Source organism: Malania oleifera, chromosome 2, assembly GCF_029873635.1.
Source record: "Malania oleifera isolate guangnan ecotype guangnan chromosome 2, ASM2987363v1, whole genome shotgun sequence".
Classification (NCBI taxonomy): Eukaryota; Viridiplantae; Streptophyta; class Magnoliopsida; order Santalales; family Ximeniaceae; genus Malania; species Malania oleifera.
Window position 1 is genome coordinate 35,177,179 of NC_080418.1, and position 19,547 is coordinate 35,196,725.

The window sequence follows — 19,547 nt, forward strand, 5'->3', positions numbered from 1 at the left end:
GTCTTGTGCGTTTGATTTGTTTTTCTTTAGCGTGTGTTTTTCTCTATTTTGTTTCCCACAAGATTTGAGAATTTCATGTTAATTTCCCTACACAGGTGACAAAAGTTGTCCAGTTATTAGGCAACAAAGTAAACACATAGATCATTCATGGCATGAAATCGAGTTTTATTGACTATAATAGTTAAGGTATTTGATATTTAGAAATGATCCGGTTTTATGATTATGTTAATGTTTAGAAAGATTCTAAATTTATAATTAAGATTAATGTCCTGAATTTATGATTTGTAAAAGTGGAATTGATGTAGGTTTGACTTGAGAGGGGTAGAAGTATGTATAATTTCTATTATAATAGGACCCTTAATCGAAGAATATTCAAACTAACCCAATGCTTAATACTATAGGTGTGACGCCTCGATTTTTCATACATTTTTTTTTTCAATATATAAATAAAACATTTAAATTTTTGTATTAAAGCGCAAGCTTAAATAAGTGTCCCTATGATAGTTGCCCCTTTGTTTTTGCCCTTAAAAAAACTTCCCCCTTTTTGGTCATTATCATTTTGCTCAAAAATATTCTCCTCCTTTTGGCAGCAATAAAAAGGGCTAAGTTAAGTATAAAATAATTTTATCATTGGAAATAGACTTAGCAAAGACAACTCCCCCTTTTTCAAAAACTCTCCCTTATTTGATATAACATATTAGGCATAAAAATTTATAACTGTTAAAAAATATAACAATGAAGCACACACAACATTTTAATTGGTCATTCAAATTTAAAATGACATAACAAACATGATTAGACCAGAATTATCCACAAACAATAACAATTTAAATCATATCATAATACTCGTACAAGATTTGAGTTTAAAACATACGACATATGATAATAGGTATAGGTTTGAGCATAAAGAAGGTCTAACTAGTTTATATGCATTTTATGTATAACCAATGGACCAGTCATGCAACACCCATTGTAAATTTGTAAACTATAAAAATATAACTTCATGACATAAAATTTTAAAGCAAAGATAGTACAAGTCATGAAAGCATTCAACACACAAGTAAGAAATAAAGTATGTTTCATTTAAAACACATTTCTTGCAATAATTCAGTTAATATATATATAATATAGGTATTAAGAATATATCCCCTTATGATTTTTGATAAATGTTGGGGCTTTTGCTTGTTGAATAAGAAACTTTAATTTAAAGCTCAAGCAAGCATTATTTTTCTGGTTTATATTCAAGCACAAATCACAAAGTACCAGAAAAATGGAACCATATAGATTCAAAGATATTAAATAAATTTAAAAACATGGTTCATATGGCAAAACCTAAGACACCTGTGGCTAAACAACATAACTCAATATTAGATTTTCAATAAAGTCATCATACTTTAAAGTACATAAACCACATAAAATTTCAAATCAGATCTAAGCCAAAACTGTTGGTGAGCATTACAAGATATGATTTTATGTTTAAATTCCCCCCCTATCAATTTGAATATGTGCTTAGATCTTGTTAATTACTTATACTAATACTATTGTGAAAGTTCATTGAGAGTTCAAACAGTATAAGTACTATTTTTCATTCTTAATCAAATTTTATTGGATATAAGTTGAATCATTTGTTTTCCACCAGTAAAACTAATTTAGAACACACATGCACCAGAAAACTGAGTTATGTGCAAGGTGTTCATGTGTACCAGGAACAATCCATATCAAAGATAATTCAATGAAGACGGGATATGATGTTCAGGGTACCTAAATTCAAAAACTAGAAACAATGATAGTGTGAGTCCATGGGCTAGGTGCTATTAATTTTTCTTAAGATTGGGGCTTATGCTCCCGGGTATGGTCTCAAGCACACATAAATGCATTTACATTCAAGGATGAATTTCATTTAAGCACATCCATCACATGTTCATCCTTCATAACAAAACTTAGCATGCAAGAGATTTTTAGACGTTAAGCTCTTATTCATTTTTTCTTAAAAGTGGGCTTAAACTCCCCCTGTATATTTGCGTGCACACATACTTGAATTATAGCTTAAGGATGATAGTCATTTAAGAACGTTCCTCATATTTCACTCCTTAAAAGGATTTCAGTATGCAAAAAATATTAGTTATTTAACATCTATGCATGACTTATTGCATTTCAACTTAATGCACGATAACCAATTAAGGCTATACTTAAGGTAATGCAATAGGAGTTCAAAAAACGAATCCCCCCTGAGTCATGCAATCTTCCTAGTTACATGAACTTGAAATGACATGATTATTAATCATTTGGGTCCAACATGAAGTTCACATCCTAGAGATTAGGATCAAATGGTGTCCATGAACTAGATTTTCCTAAATGTAAAGAATTTGCCTAATTTAAAGCATTCTAGGAAGAATTAAGGATTGTTAAAATTGTACATGTTTTGAAATTATATAGCATTTTGGGTTTTACATGTACTCACCTATTAAGTTGTTTTGCATGCATTTTTAACTAAGGATGAAAATTAATATCCATTTATCATTTACTCATCCTTTCAAAAATATTTTAGCATGTATTTTATTTTACTCATCTTGGTACATGATTTTAATTTTGGGGGAAAATTTCTACCAAAATTTCGGCAACATGCCGTCTGTAATTGAACATTTTTTCCATTTTTCCATGTACCAGAGACTTGATAGATTCACGCAATCAATTTATAATTAAGATTAAGCATGCGAGAACCTATATCCACTACTAACATACAATTCACATCACTGCATCCGCCATGTAGGAGGTATTCAATACAAACATGCAATTCAGTGGAGTAGGTAAAAGATATTTGTCCATTAAATGAAACTGTCATTTAAGTGAAGAAGGGACAATAGGCATTTAGTTCAAAGTAGCTAAAAGAAAATATTCATTCATCAAAGAATATAACAATTTAGCACAAATGGATACTTACATTCAGTACGAACAAATTATCCAATAAATATAATAAGATAAGTATAATACAATTTATTACTTATTGGATGAGTTTTAAGTTTTTTGCTTCCCCTCAGTTATGTAGCCAAAGAATTTTATATTCAATTAATAATGTTTGGCCTTACTTATATTTCCGAATATGGGGATGAGCTTATGAATTCCTTAAATTTAATTTATCATTTGAAAATGATTTATTGTTTAAGCTCAATTATGAGTTTAGGATTATACATTAAATAACATAAGATCAATTTCCTAAAACTCATTACTATGTGATGGACAAAGATATGTTATATTTGAGATATTCATACTAAAGCATATATAGCATTAAGAATCTTTTAGCGGTTAAAACATTTTGTCCATTTAAAAGGGATTTACTCAACCATGCACTTGCCAATATTTTCATATGATAACCAATCAAAATGATATATATTAAGTATAGATTGGACATGTCACTTTAATTTTCATATTGGCATGCTTTTCTAATGATCTTAGTAAAACAATGGTGTACACTAATATTTAAAACATTAAGCACATAACAGTATTTAAGCATTTAAAGTATTCAAACCCTATTTACTAAAATTTCTAAGATCTTATGGGTATAAAATTTCCTTAAAGTATTTATCATAAGATTACATATTAGCATTATCCAATATATCATGATTCATAAAAATTTAACACAATACAAATCATACAAATCATGACATAGAATTTTCAATAAAGTTGAAGGAGAAAGATATATCTTTACAATTTACTCCTCCATAATAGTTTATGCTTAGAGTGATGTCTTTTTCTCTCTCGATTTTTTAAAATTCTTATGATTCCCAAAATCATTAGCTCATAGAAAGATATAAACTTGCAAAAGCATTATTGACTAAGGTACAGTAAGAGTATGCATGACACACAAGATGGTATGCATTAAGAAACATGTCATGCATAAATCATTTTCAAATATTGGGAAACTATGCATTTTAAAATAAATTTTTATGGGATATGATTTCCTTTGACAAACACTTTTCAAATCCTTCGATCATTTGATTTTACAAAAAAAATTTCAAATTTCAATCTCTAAAATCTATACGATGAAAACAGTGGAGGATTTGCAAAGGGTTTACCCTCAAAACGGGAACACATCGAAAAATGAGTTGTTGCAATCTTTACGTAAATAACGCTTAAACTTATTACAACCAAATTCTGATACCAATTGTTGGAATTGGTATGATCCCAAAGGGGGGGGGGGTGAAATGTTTTAAAAAGATTTTTTCCAATTAAAGCATTTCGCGGATTCATCACAAATCATATCCCATTCAGTATAATAGCGTGTATGAAAAATGATAAAATCATACATTCAAATATACACGTGAAGCATATCTCATTTAAATAATAATTTGCATGCAAATAATTAGAACTGTGAATAAACAAGCATATACATATGGAAATTTAAAGTACAGTAATTAAATGAGGCAGAGAGAGAGAGAGAGAGAGAGAGAGAGAGCAACACACGATATTTGTTATCTAAGTTTGACCAAACCAACCTACGTCTCTGCCTTGGGCATACCCCCCAAGGATTCTACTATCCCTGCTCACTTAAACGGGCGGAGTAAAAGTCATTTACATCCTCTCCTTACGGGTCGAGGAAAATCCCAACTCAATTATAAGACTGAACTCAACTTGTCTCAATTACGAGGTTGAGACTCCTCAATTCAATTTCTGGGTTGAACCCAACCAGTCTCACTTACAGGGTTAAGACTCCCCAATTCAATTCCGGGCTGAACCCAACTGATACGTAAAAAATATTTTTGTACATAATAATACTTCTGAAAATACAAGCAAAAATGTATATGTTTAATCTCATAAATTGCACACTCTAATATGATATGATTTATGCTCTATAGAGAAAGGGCGTAAAACAAATATTCCAATCTTTGATCAAAGAAATATATGATAAAATGCATCTAAGATTTGAACTCTAATAAAATATTTCTCCAAAAAAATATTTTCAGTACTAAGTAGGAGAACCTAGGGTTTGCATTTCAAATAGTTTTTTACACAAATAAATTATTTATGAAAAATGAGTTTTATATTCTCTAACAAAGATTTTTTCAAATGAAAAATATTTGGAGAATCTCGGAGTTAAGCTCAAAGATATTGTGCAATGAATACAAAAACAAATACCCAAAAAAAATACTCTCCTTAAAAAAATATTTCAAAGAATGTAACAAAGAGAGTTGGAGAGTATGAAAAATTTAACTCCAAAATGATTTTTGAAATAAAAGAGTATGTAGGGGAATTTTGATTAAGTAAAAAATTTGAGAAGAAAAGTTTGCTAATCAAAGTTGCTAATTTGGAGTAATGAAGGATACATATAGACTTCTTGAAAATATAACCGTTTGGGGACACACTCAGTAATTTGAAAAAGTTTAATTAAAAAATTAATGTCGTTTTAGCCATTTAAAAAATTTTTAACCCGAGAGGTTTGGTCGACCATATAACTAGGTTCGGTGGACCGTTTCAATTTTGAACTACGGATTTGGTCAACCGTTTTAGGACGATTTCGAACCCTTCATAGGTTCGGCTGACCAAGACCAAATTCGGTTGACCATCTTTGAGGTTCGGTTGATCAAGGCTATTTCGAACTATGCGTTCGGTCGACCAAGTAGTTGGGGTGTCAGACACGTTCTAATTCGGTCGACCGTGCATGGTACGTTCATTTTAGAACGGTCGACCATGAGAAGTCAACTTGTTGACTTTTGATCGGTTCGGTCGATCGTGACATTTATACTACCAAGGATTTAGTCAACCGAGACAATCAAACTTTTGAATCAAGGCTGGTTTGGTTGACCAAGTTGATTTGTACTAAATGGTTCAGTCAACCAAGGCTTTTGAATTAAGCCTAAAAACCTAATGTCGGTTGACCGAAGTCACCTAAGGCTGTTCCAAAACCTTTGTTTGATTTTAGTTTTTATGAAAATGTTTTTTGGTTAAACTCTAGGTGTCCTAAGGTCTGTCTACAGTCAATCTGAGTATTTGGACATATCATGCAGATGCATACATTATTATAGACCAAAATAATAAAGCTTAAATGCATTACAAATACAAATCAAATATGTCTTTTTCTTTTGCTCTCAAAAATCCATGGAATATGCCAAGTTTTATGTGCTTTAAATCCTTGCTTGGCTTCCACTTCCTATCCCTTATGTGTGTCATGAATTATGACCTGTTCAAGCACTAAGTACACACATAAGACACTTGTGTTTGTTAATATCAAAACAGAGATCGAACTCAAAAAGCCAACATGTATTTATCGAAGAATCTTTGAACCCCTAAACAAATAAGTTCAAAAATATTTTTCAAGTATCAAGCATAGTAGATATTAGGGTTTAAGGTTACAAAAATGGTTTCATCAAAAACCCAAGGCAAGCTTTTGAATCTTGTAATAAAGATGCAAAGATTCACAAGCTAATGAAGAGTCTTCCCAACAATATCTATGAATGAAATAATAAGGAAAGAACTCAAGCTTACTCTCTAAAAAATTTACAAATATGAATGAGAGAGTATAGGCTTTTGAAATATATGAAAATATGCCCACTGTGACGACCTGCTTATTTTCCACATTTTTTTTAAGCATAATAATAATAAAATCAAGATCTCATATTCCAGCTTAGCAGATCATAATCCACCTGAACGCATGGGTATCAGGGATACATCAGACCACAATACGGAAGTTTAAGCAGCAGAAAACATACAATCATACACATCTCAATACCATATATCAGAATATATCAGAGTTACTACAATCACTATATCTCAGTATATACATTCCAAAATCATATCTAGGGACATTTCCCCCAAAATCTAATTGTCCCTACAAAAACTTACTCTTCACAGAGGGCAGATAAACAACTCTAGATTAGCGAGGCTTTTCCCGCTCTCCTATCAGGGGCCCCTGAAAAGTTTATAAAATTTAGGGGTGAGACACCTCTCAGTAAGGGAAATAAACTAATACCAATGTGTGACAACATGAATATTTTTTGTTATACATATACCATACATAACATATCCAATAACTGTTTGTCAAATCTGAGAATACATACATACATATATATATATATATATATATATATATATAATCATGGCAGAACATATTGCATTTTCATAAGCATATTTCATCTCATATAATAATAATAACATAAAAATATTCCTAGTAGGTTAGCTGGCTGTTGTCATGTATTACCCCCACATAACTGGGTTGTGTGGCCCGAAGGCGGGACCTGACAATGGTTGGCCGACTACTGCCAAGTCAAACATACAGTCTGTAAGTCCAATGGGTCTGCCTGACCTGGTCCGCACACCAGGGGCGATCACACACACTTCTTCATAACCACATCGACCATCCAATCTCATAGCACTCTTGTAGTGACCCAAAGAATAATAACATTTTAATAATAAAAGGGAGAGAAAATAGATATAGAAATAGAAGGAGGCCGTAGGCGAATTTCCAAGCTTCGTCGACGAACATAGGGTTTTGTCGATGAAGGCTTTAAAGATTTCATCAACGAACATAGGGCTTCGTCGACGAGAAAATACCGAGAGGGATTCTGAGGCAGCCTGAATTTCATCGACGAATACAGGGTCTCGTCAACGAAATTTGTGAAGGACTTGTCGACAAAGAACGGGCTCGTCGACGAAATCCCCTGGTTATATATATACGGAATCCAAGAATTATTTCATTTTTCAGAAGTCTTTCTCTCTCTTCTCTCTCTCTCTCTCTCTCTCTCTCTCTCTCTCTCTCTTTCTCTCTCTCTCTCTCTCTCTCTATGTCTCCCTCTCCCTTCTCTCTTCGTTTCCGGCCCCATCAGTCACCGGATCGACGATCCAAAGCTACCACGACGCTCCTGGTAGAATTCTCTACAAGTTTGCCGGAGCGGATCGTCGAGAAAACGAAGTTGGATTTCATCCCAAATTCATGATAAAGTCTTTTATTGAGTTTTTGACTTTCTGGCAGTTATAAGAAATGATGTAGACTAAGAAATACTGATGTTTTGTTCTGGGACATTGTGTTTTCAGGATGTTGAGTTAGGAATCCTGCAGGTATAGAGCCAGATTTTTATAGGGGTTTTTCAAAGTTGAGGTAAGAGAAATATGCCATGCTAGGAGTTTTTGTAATGATATTAGAGATTTTATAGATGCATAACTACACCATCTTACTATACAGAATTTTCAGAATATGAGTTTGAAACAGTATTTGTTTTAGAATATGAGTTTAAATGATTGTGTGGCCTAAGTGATTTTCATGAGATGAAACAATTTATATAGCTTTAATAATATGTATATCATACTATACAGAATGCATGGAAGTAGACAGTATGTACAGTTTATATGGTTTTTCTCAATATATGAAATTATATAGAATATACAGATGTAGATATATATATATATATATATATATAGATATATATTCATAGAGATTATATAGAGAATGTACATGCATTTACAGTTTTATAAGAATAGTTTCTTGGAATAGAGATATACCTATATATATATATATATATATATATATATATAAATACATATACATGTATACAGTATTATTCAGATCGGTATTTATACCACAGCTTTATACAGAATTTAGTATGCCATGTTCCTATTACCGTAATATACAAACAGAGATACAAAGGTAGCATCAAGATGCTACAGATGCAGTATACAGTTTTACAGTAAATATATATATATATATATATATATATATAGTACATAAAGATAGCGTTACGGTAATTTTGGAAACATGATGAAAACAGTAAAAGAGTATATATGTATATAGTATCAGATCCCTGAGGATAGATACACAGACAGATACAGATTATAGAGCACGGTACCGTTGCTAGATACAGATAGAGTGCAACCACATATCTAAGATAGTATGTGGGTACCGTGCCGTGCTCGGAGAGTATGCCGCTCCCCTGTACACTCGGTTGAGGGGATCGGTTTGACGAGGTAGTAGCCAATCCCGAGCTTAGGAGAGGATGCAGTTTGGCTGGGCTGAGGTAGTGTATAGTATGATGACTTATTTGGAGGGCCGACCAGATAGAGTCCCGCCTACGGGCCGCACAACCCTGTCATGGGGGGTCAAATCATTATGTACAGAGTCACAGGGATAAAAGCACAATTATATATATGTTTACAGTTTTACATTATATGATGGGTATAGTATGATATTACTAGTATGAAAAGCAGAAAAACAGACGATATAGTATGTTTTAAATTGTGAAAGAAAGATATGTTTTACAAATGATTTATTACATTGCAGTTCAGTTATTATTTTTAAAAGTATCTTTAACTTAGTCACCACACACTAGTAATAGCATATTTCCACTTACTTAACGTCGACTCACCCCATTATTTTACCATTTTTCAGGTGAGCCAGTTAGGCAAGCAGATCAGGCTCACGGATAGAAAGTAGTTAGATCACCCTGGATATAGGGTGAGTTTTTGTCAGAGCTGTATATCTTTTTGAGTAGATGACACTGGAGGGATATTTTGTATGGTCTGTATATTCTAAATCCTGGTATTGTACAGTTTATGTATAAATGGTTTTATGATTTGTGTTTCCGCTGCGTAAAAATGTTTATTGTATATATTTTTTTAAAAAAAGAATAAGAATTTTGAGGTCGTTACAACTCCGTACAGCGGCGTTAACACAAATATCATGATCTCGAAAACCATTGACACATAGCAACGGTACCATGCAAGTGTTAGTCTAGACCAAACCAACCAGGTTCTGATATCATATAACATATACTAAAACTGTGATACATAGATATCTCATATAATTTATTTTCACATCAATCATATCATTTTGCATATATACATGTATCATGGAAATCATCGGCCCATACGCCGGTATTACACATTTTATCATAGGTCGACCCGTACGCCGGTAAATCATATCATAACCCAGCCTGTATGCTAATTATACACATAGTATGGCCCGTACGCCGGCAAAATATATATATAAAATCTCAGCCCATACGCCGATTTTCCATCATAAAAATTCATATCATAATCACATTTCCAGAAAACAGTATCTCATACATTTAATACTTATGCCACACTAACAGATTTTCCGCATATTCAACATACGATCATTTTTACAGTATTTTTTCCCAAATATAAATCATATATAAATATATTTATTTTCCTGAAACCAAATGTTATACATATATACATACATTTTCTCAAAAAGAATTAGCTTCGTTTATCCCCTTACTTGACTGCTGAAAAAGCCCCCAAAATACTCTAGTCTAACACTCGTAGGATTTCCTGACCAATACCCTGAAAACGAAAACTCTCAGTATTAAACTTCAGTATTTTCATGCGTGCATCATTTTCTATAACTACCGTAAGACCAAATTTGATTTAAAAAGCCCTACCTCAACTCAAGGATGATTTTCAACTTGCTTTCACCAACGATCTGCTCCGGCAGATTTGGAGAGAACTTCCCCAGGAGCGTCGTGGTGGCTTCAAACTGTCGATTTGGCGTAGATATAGCCTGAAATCAAAGAGAGAGAGAAAATCGAAGGGGAGAGAGAGAGAAAAGTGTTGGCTTCCTTGGAAAGTTAAAAATCCGGATTTTGATATTTATAGAGCAGAGGATTCATCAACGAGCCACATCATTTGTCGACGAATCTTTTAATAAATTCGTCAATGAAATTCAGTTATCATCGACGAAATTCAGTCAGCTCAAACCTCTCTCTGTATTTATTCGTCGACGAAATTCAGTCTTCGTTGACAAATTCTCTTAAACCTTCGTTGATGACTCCTCTGTATTTGTCGATGAATTCTCTTAAGCCCTCGTCGACGAAGTCGACTTCCTCCTTCTGTTATGGTCTCTGTTTTCCCTTCCTCTTTATGATTTAAATCTCATTATTATTCAGGTCGTTACACCCACAAGAATGTTTATCAATCACTCTTCAAGTTGCAATGAGTTTGCAAATGAAGAGGATAAAAACAATATGCTTTCTCTTTTTAAGATGATTTTGCAAAGAAATAATAAGAAAGAGAATTAAATATACTTGAAAATCAAAGAGTATAAAATTATTGCGCAAAATATTTTGGAGAGAATTTTTGCTAATAAAAAATTAATATCCTTGCTAATCAAGGCAAATGGGGAGGTATATATAGATACTCCAAAAAATATAACCGTTGGGGACTTATTGAGTATTTTTGAAAATGTTTAATTACGTTTAATGAAAAATAACCTTGTTTAGCCACGGTAAAAATTTCGCCAACCCGAGAGGTTCGATCTATCATATTCAAGGTTCGATTGACCACTTTAACAAGTTTGGTCGACCGTGGCAATTTTGAACTATGGATATGGTCGACCGTCTCAGGGCTATTTTGAAACCTTCGTAAGTTCGGTCGACCATGAATGAGGTTCGGTTAACCGTTCACATGGTTCGGTCGACCAAGGCCAATTTGAATTACACATTTGGTCGACCAAGTTGTTGGGGGTGTTAGACACTTTATGGTTCGGTCGACCAAAGACGATACATTCAATTTAGAATGGTCGACCGAGCGAAATCAACATGTTGACTTCTAACCTGTTCGGTCAACTAAGACATTTATAACGTCAAGGATTCGGTCAACCGAAGTTTTGACTTTGATCAACTTCTTAGTTCAGTCGACCAAGGTCAAATGACCTTGCGATGGTCGGTCGACGAAAGCAAGTGAAATTCCTATTTTGCACGTGATTTTGACCTTAAATTTATTTGACAACCCTGTATGATTTTAGCATTTATAGAAAGGGTTTTCTGTGAAAAATATTGGTCCCTAGGGTCCGTCTATGCTCGTGTTAAGCTTATCAATCACATCATGCATGTCAAGCAATTATTACAGACTACAAACTAAATACATATACAATTTAAGAACAATTAATGTCTTCAATCTTCTTTTGCTTCTTCTTGGTCTTTTATGGAATCCGCTAAGTAAATGTGTTCTTTGTATTCTTCAGGCTTTTATTTTTTCTGAACCTCATGTGTATGCTGTATTGTAAACCTGTTCACAAACTTAAACACACATAAGATACTGGTGTCTTCTCAACTTCAAAATAGAGATCGAATTCTAAAAGTCAACAATTTTAATTAATCTTATCTTTGAGTAAGATTACTTTTCTAGTTGCTTAATGAATCCTAATTTTGTTAAAAAAATAAATAAAATTCAAATAGCTTCCTAAAGAATAAAAAAGTATTATTCACATGGCATGGACAGTACCATTCTGGTTAGCATTCATTTTTTTTTTTTTTTGGATAACCTAGGATTTTAACCATCATTGCACCACTTTAAACACTATGGTGCAACACCAAATCCAAAGGTGAAAGCCGCCCGCCCATTCGATTTATTACCAATGAATCAAAAGGCATTTTCAACAAACCATTTATGTGTGTATGTCTGTGTGTGTATATACATACACATGCATACATCTATATGTATTGTGTGAATTCAAATATTGACGCAACTGCAAGAGCACTCGATCTAGTCATTTAATATGTTAAAAAACACGTACGCAGAATATATAATAATGAGGAGAATAATCAGAAGATAAAGATGAGATGAGAGATGGATGAGAAGCGGCGTAAATTTTGGTGATGGGCAGGACAAAGGAAGGGCCAAGAAGGCTACCCCCACCTCCCTGCATCATAATCATAAATACAAATGGGTGTGTGGGTCAATGCCAATGCATGATACATGAACCACCCCTTTAAAAGTAGGACTACGTAACTTCACTTATTCTTTTCTTTTATATATATATATATATCTATATAAACGCACAGAGAGAGAGAGAGAGAGAGAGAGAGAGAGAGAGAGAGAGCATCCACAATCCACATGCATGTGATCTTAAGGGACAGCTCCCCAGTTAATTAGATCCGGTAATTTGGGTTTTATAATCCAACAGGCTCTTTCAGCCCCATTATTATTGATTACCTCCTTAAATAATCTTATTTTGTGTAGTCTATGTGCATATAATCCTATTAATTGAGTCCGGAACACCCGCATTTGAATAATTTAATAAAAACTAGTCCTCGGCATACAATGCACTGTTTATATGATTTACTCTCTGTAAATATTTGAATTTTAAATTGAAAATATTGATAGTAATTATATACATATAATCCTATTAATTGAGAACATGAATAATTTAATAAAAACTAATGGTGAGCACACAATACACTGCATATTTAAATTTTAAATGTTAATAGTAATTATATATATACATATATCTCTCTCTCTGTGTATGAGTATTTGTAATTGGTCAAAATAGAATTCCCTTTACACAGAGGATTAATTGGAAAAGAACTAATTCTTCATCACGAAGGACATCATTACAGCACCACCGTAGAACGGGGCTCATGGCAGCCCTATCCAGTTATAGGGTTACCTCACCATTTTTCATATATATATATATTTCTTTAATAATTTCTAAATTAGAGAGTTCCTTTCACCTAAAAAGCTCATTTCTTAATTCGTATGTGTTCCATCTCTCTTTCTTTAAAGTTTGGGAGTAAAGTATAATTCACAAATGTTCAAAATTAAATTGTCGGCTAATAATTTTTCCTAATTTGTAAAGTTTCATGATTTACGGATAGTAAGCTCGACATAATGCAGTGTGATGAATATTTCGAGATAAAATAATACTTTTTTCTTTCTTTTTAATTTTTTGCTTAATGAGGGGGAGTGCCCATGCCCATTCTTCAGCATATATGACCTATTAAGAAATGCACATGGAAAAATAGGTGCAAATGGTTCTTTGATTGTTGAACAAACTTGAACACCTTAATTCGGAAGTTGTCAAGGTAAAAGCATAGCAGCTGACTTTCATAAGCTACACCACTTAATTAGTTGTGGTAAGTGTCATTAAATAAATAATATAAATATATAAAACCTAATAGTCTTTTCTGTAACTTTATAAATATATTATCTCAAATCCAATGTTACATTTTCCGTCCTATATATAACACTTCAATGATGATTTAAGTGAGATTCAAAAGAATTTCATGTTAAAATCGAGATTTATGCTTATGAAATTATCACGAAGACAAATTAAATTATGCATCTCGAGAATGTTTTAGGTACACATACAATGCATTCTCTAATAAACTCAATACCTCGATATTCAAAAAATGTGATTTGAGTTTGTTCTTGTTTCGTGATGTAACACCTTTACCACTAGAGAGTTGGAGAAAGTGGAGGGCACAATTGGGATTGGGTTGGACTAGCTTCCAAGCAAACCTATTGATTTTATTTTATTTTTTATTTTTTTTTGGGGGGTTGGAGGGAAGGATGGATATTCTTTGTTTGGGAATAGTAGTATACTTGAGGAGATTGGGGGAGTAGTGAATGATGGGGAGGGCATGCTTTTAATGTGCAATCGCTTGCTTTAGTGGTTTTGTTGTTTTTATTCCTTCTCTAACTGTGTGTGTGTATGCGCGCGAGAGTGAGAGAGAGAGAGAGAGTGCGTGTGATGTGTGTTTTGTGTTGAAATTGAAAACGGCCTTCCAAAAGTTAACACCAACCTTTTTCTTTAACTGTTCCCTAACCTAATTTTGCCTTTTCATTTCAGTTTCCTCTCTCTCTCTCTCTCTCTCTCTCTCTCTCTCTCACTCTCACACACACACACACACACACACACACACACACACACACACACACACACACACATGCTTAGTAAGCGCTTGTCTTGTGAATAACTCTTTGCAGGTTGGAAACGCAAGGGAAGATAGATGTGTGTGTATGTGTACAAAGGTGGCGGACCAATTCACGGTAACTGCTTCCCACAGGGCGGCTTTTGACCACCCCTCTCTTCACTACGTACACTCTCTCTACTATATATTTATCTATATCTATATATATACACAGAGCACCGCCTCACCCCCACCTCCCACTCCCACTCCCCTCTTTCAATTCCTCCCTTCACCACTCCCTCCCTTCTGCTTCTTCAGCTCCGCCCAATTCCTCAACTGGGTCGCCGATGGATATGGATGCCATGGATGACTTCCCCTGTCCTACAGATCGCGCCGCCCTTGCGGTCGTCAAAGGCAAGCGCACCAAGCGGCAGAGACCGCCCTCCCCATTTAGCGCCTCCGTCACATCCACCTCCTCCAGCGGTGGCCCCGCTGTCGGAGTCGGCGGCGGAGGGGGAGGAGAGGATTTTTGTTCGTCGGTTCGGTCTCCGACGAGTATTGTTTCCGATGACATCCTCGACAGCACGGAGGAGGAAGAAGACATGGCCAATTGCTTAATTCTTCTGGCTCAAGGATTCGCCCCCAAAATTGAAGACGACCACCGCGCGGGGACGGACAGATTCGGTATTCGGAGATCGCCGGATACTGCGACGACGACTGCGACGGGCAAGGCCGGGTTCTATGTCTACGAGTGCAAGACGTGTAACCGAACCTTCCCGTCGTTCCAAGCGCTCGGCGGCCACCGCGCGAGTCACAAGAAGCCCAAGGCCAATCTTGAAGGGAAGAAGCCGTCGCCGTTATCGGACGACGATGATCAAGGAGGAGGAAAGTTTATTAAGAATGGGTTTTCTTCTTCTGTGTCTTCCGTTTCTGTCCAAGCTGCGGCGGTGAACAAGTCTAACAAGGTTCATGGGTGTTCGATATGCGGGTCGGAATTTCCCTCGGGCCAAGCCTTGGGCGGTCACATGAGGCGGCACCGGACTCTTTCTGCCGCCCGAATCGCGGTGGCGACCGCTTACCCGTCGCCGGATGCGGATGAGCCGAAGCATGTTCTGGAACTGGATCTCAACCTTCCGGCACCGGAAGACGATCAACGAGATTCCAAGTTTCAATTCTCGCCCAACCAGCAACGCCTCGTCTTCTCAGCGGCCCCGGCGCTTGTGGATTGTCACTACTGAAAATATAAGAAAAAAGAGAAAGGAAGAAGGATCCGAACTGGGTCGTCGTTGTGAATTGTAATTGGCATTACTTCAATTTGAAATCATAAATTCATAGTTAATACCATCATTTGTTTGAATTGTTCTTCTTCTTTTTCTTATGATTATTTGATTTGATCGTGGTCATCATGATGATCATCTGGGCGGGTACGGTAGCTAGCTACTTGCAGATGAAGTTGAATACTATACTTTGAGTAAGTAAGTGGTTAGCGTTGAAGGTTGCCTTTCATTCACGAAAAGTGAGTGATGGAGCATCTCCTTTCTTTTTTTCTCAGCCTCCTTTATTTTATTTTATTTTATTTTTATTTTTGGGGGTTCTTTCCAAGTGGGAGAGCGATGTGTACCACCACCAGTGAGAGAGAGAGAGAGAGAGATAGGCATGGTTAGCTGGTGTTTGGCAACGTACACCAGCAGCACCACCATCAGCGACGCCCACCGCCACGGCAGCACCACCACGAAAAGTCGTGGATTAGGTTCCTCTTGTGTGTGTGTATGACTCAGTTAGCTAGCTTGTTCCCAATAAATTACAAAAGATATTATTATATAGAAAAGTTCAAATGCTTTTGAATCAAGTGTTTAATGTGGGGATTCTTGTGAACTGGTAATTACCTCACGTACACTTTCAGCTCTTGGCCTACTTTGTAAGCTACCTACTTAACTAAAATTGTGATGGGTCTCACGAGCCTGCCCAGCCAATCCAGCCGCTCCACCATCTTCTCATCTTTATCATATCATAATATATATAGTATGTATGTGTATAGGACCACATAAAATGGGTGTGAGGTGCTCTCTCCTGATGATATGGATTGTGACTCACTATATATCCATTTGGAGTCCTGGTATTGGTGTGGATGTGGCAGCTGCTCACATATTTTGCTTGAATTACATTATATAATATTATATACTCAGAGACACTCCAAAACATGGATCTGTCTACTGGTGTGAATGGGCATGCGCACAACTTGTCATTCATTAGTTTAGAGAGAGAGAGAGTTGAGTTTGAGTAACCCACTTAATTAAGGACGGGGAGTTGCAGAAAGTGTTTGTTATGTGCACGTTTTTAGCAGCCATAGCCAGAGAGAGAGAGAGAGAGAACCGGGGGGGGGGGGGGTGGGAGTTGGTGTCCAAATGCACTAGGAGAGGAAAGGTGTATTTGACACATGGCACATGTAGTCTTGGGGTTTTGCCTAGTAAAAAATATAATTAATTAGCCTCCCGTCAAATAGCACATGTAGGCTTGGGGTTTTACCTCGTAAAAAATAATTAATTTGCCTCCCCTCCCTCATTCTCCTCTTACTGTAACCTATATTTGCATAGCATGTGAAATTGTTTTGTACGTAAAAACACATTTTAATCTTTTTTAAAAAATAAGATAAAACATTCATAAAATATGTAATGTTTTAATATATAAAAATATAACTAGTGTAAATTATTTTGTGGAAAAAATATATTTATTTTTTTAATGCAAGCTCTAACATTCCTAAAAGAATTGAATTTCTCTACCATATGGCTAGTGTATATTATTTTGTGAATAGAAATAGTCCTCTTTCACAAGTAATTTTTTGAAAAGAAAGTAAATTTAATTAAAATTAAATAAAATATAATTTGGAATGTCTACAAGTTAATATTCTGGTGCAAAATAAAATTTTCTTTTGATTAGAAAAACACCGATACACATGTGTGCGATGGTGCATAAACACACACATACATATGCATATATATAAGTGCAATTAGGGTAAATTATATTGTGACAAAAATATTCTTATATTTATGTATATTTTAAGGTAAGATAACATTCTTACTAAATTTAACTAAAAAAATTATTTTAGATATGTTAAATGTTTGAACCTAAATAAAGAAACTGCATTTGATTAAAAAATGAAATAAACTACTAGTATATATATTGTTGTGCAAATCAATGTGCATAGGAAACAAACAATTTCGCAATGCAGCACTTAACAGTAAAATATATAGAAATCACAATTACGCAGATTATAATGAGTAATAAAACAATGACATGAAGAATTACGTAGTTCGGCAATGCCTACATCCACGGGAGCAAATGACAGTGAAATTTTACTATCTTGTATCCAAAAAGATTGAGTCCCCTCTAATACTGGAGACATTCAATAAGTCCAAACAATGCTTGACCTTATCCATAGTAACCGACTTTGTCAAGATATATGCTGCGTTATCAAAAGTGTGAACTTCCTCAAGCACAAGTTCACCTGAAGAAACAAACTCCCGGATCCTATGGAACCTCACTTGTATATGTTTGGTTCTTACATGATACATTTGGTTTTTCACCAAATAGATGACACTCTAACTGTCACAACATAACTGAACTCGACCTTGTTGTATACCTTGCTCCTTGACTAAACTTATAAGCCACAATGCTTCCTTAACAGTTTCAGCGACTACCATATACTCCAACTTAGTTGTTGACAATGCAATTAGAGATTGACCCATGGACCTCCAACAAATAGGTCCTCCCACAAGGGTGAACACATACCATTTTGTAGGCCTCTTGTCATCCAGTTCCCTACATAATCTACATCAACATATCCCACAATTGACGGGTCACTCTGTTGCTTGTCAAACATGATGCCATAGTGAGAAGTACCTCGTAAGTAATTGAAAATCCATTTGACAGCATCCCAATGTTGTCTACTCGGATTTGAAAGAAACTTACATACCACACTGAAAGCTTGTGCCAGGTCCGACCTTGAAAATACAATAGCATACATTGAACATCCCACTGCACTAGCATAGAGGACCTTTGACATGTCACGGATATCATCATCCGTCCTTGGGCACTGACTCATGGATAATTTAAAATGAGTCGCTAATGGTGTACTTATCGGTTTTGCATTAGTCATGCTAAACCTCTCGAACACCTTCTCCATATAATCGTCCTGAGATAGCCACAATCTCCTTATAGTTCTGTCCCTACGAATCTCCATCCCAAGAATCTTCTTGGTTGCACGTAAATCTTTCATGCCAAACCTTTTATTCAATATAGTCTTCAACTGATTTACCTTAGTCATATCCTTTGCAGCAATTAGCATGTCATTGATCAACATAAAGTAATAGAAAGATAAAAGAACCATCATCTAGACTTTTAACATATATGCAGCAATCATACTCACATCTTTTGTAGCCTATTCAGATCATATAGGCGTCAAAACGTTTGTACCATTGCCTCAGAGACCACTTCAGCCCATCAAATGATTTCTTCAGTTTACAAACCAAATGTTCCTGTCCAAGTTAACTAAACCCTTCTGGTTGTACCATACAAATTTGCTCCTCCAAATCACCATAGAGAAATGATGTTTTTACGTCCATTTACTCCAAATTGCATATCGTAATATGCCACCAATCCCAACACTACCCTGATGGAAGTGTGTCTAACTACAGGGGAGAAGATTTCATCATAATCAACCCCTTTCTTTTGTGAGTATCCCTTTGCTACTAGCTGTGCCTTGAACCTCTCTCCTTTCTCTTCTGATACTACTTCCTTCTTCCTATACACTCACTTGCAACCTATCACCCTCTTCCTCTCTAGAAGCTCCACCAAATCTCACGTATGGTTCTTATGTAATGACTCAATTTCCTCAACCATAGCACCCATCCA

The 19,547-nt window shown here is 35.2% G+C and overlaps 1 protein-coding gene across 2 annotated transcripts; it reads left to right on the forward strand.

The window, feature by feature from the left end:
- Positions 1-14,568: 14,568 nt before the first annotated feature.
- Positions 14,569-15,995, forward strand: LOC131149513 (zinc finger protein ZAT5). Of its 2 annotated transcripts, none has more exons than XM_058100024.1 (2): positions 14,569-14,775; positions 14,955-15,995. In XM_058100024.1, the coding sequence occupies exons 1-2, from the start codon at positions 14,736-14,738 to the stop codon at positions 15,872-15,874; spliced, it is 960 nt and encodes a 319-aa protein (XP_057956007.1). In that variant the 5' UTR covers positions 14,569-14,735; the 3' UTR covers positions 15,875-15,995. The 2 variants fall into 2 exon arrangements, with proteins under 2 accessions (XP_057956007.1, XP_057956008.1); XM_058100025.1 differs by lacking the exon at positions 14,569-14,775 and adding an exon at positions 14,805-14,823.
- Positions 15,996-19,547: the final 3,552 nt, after the last annotated feature.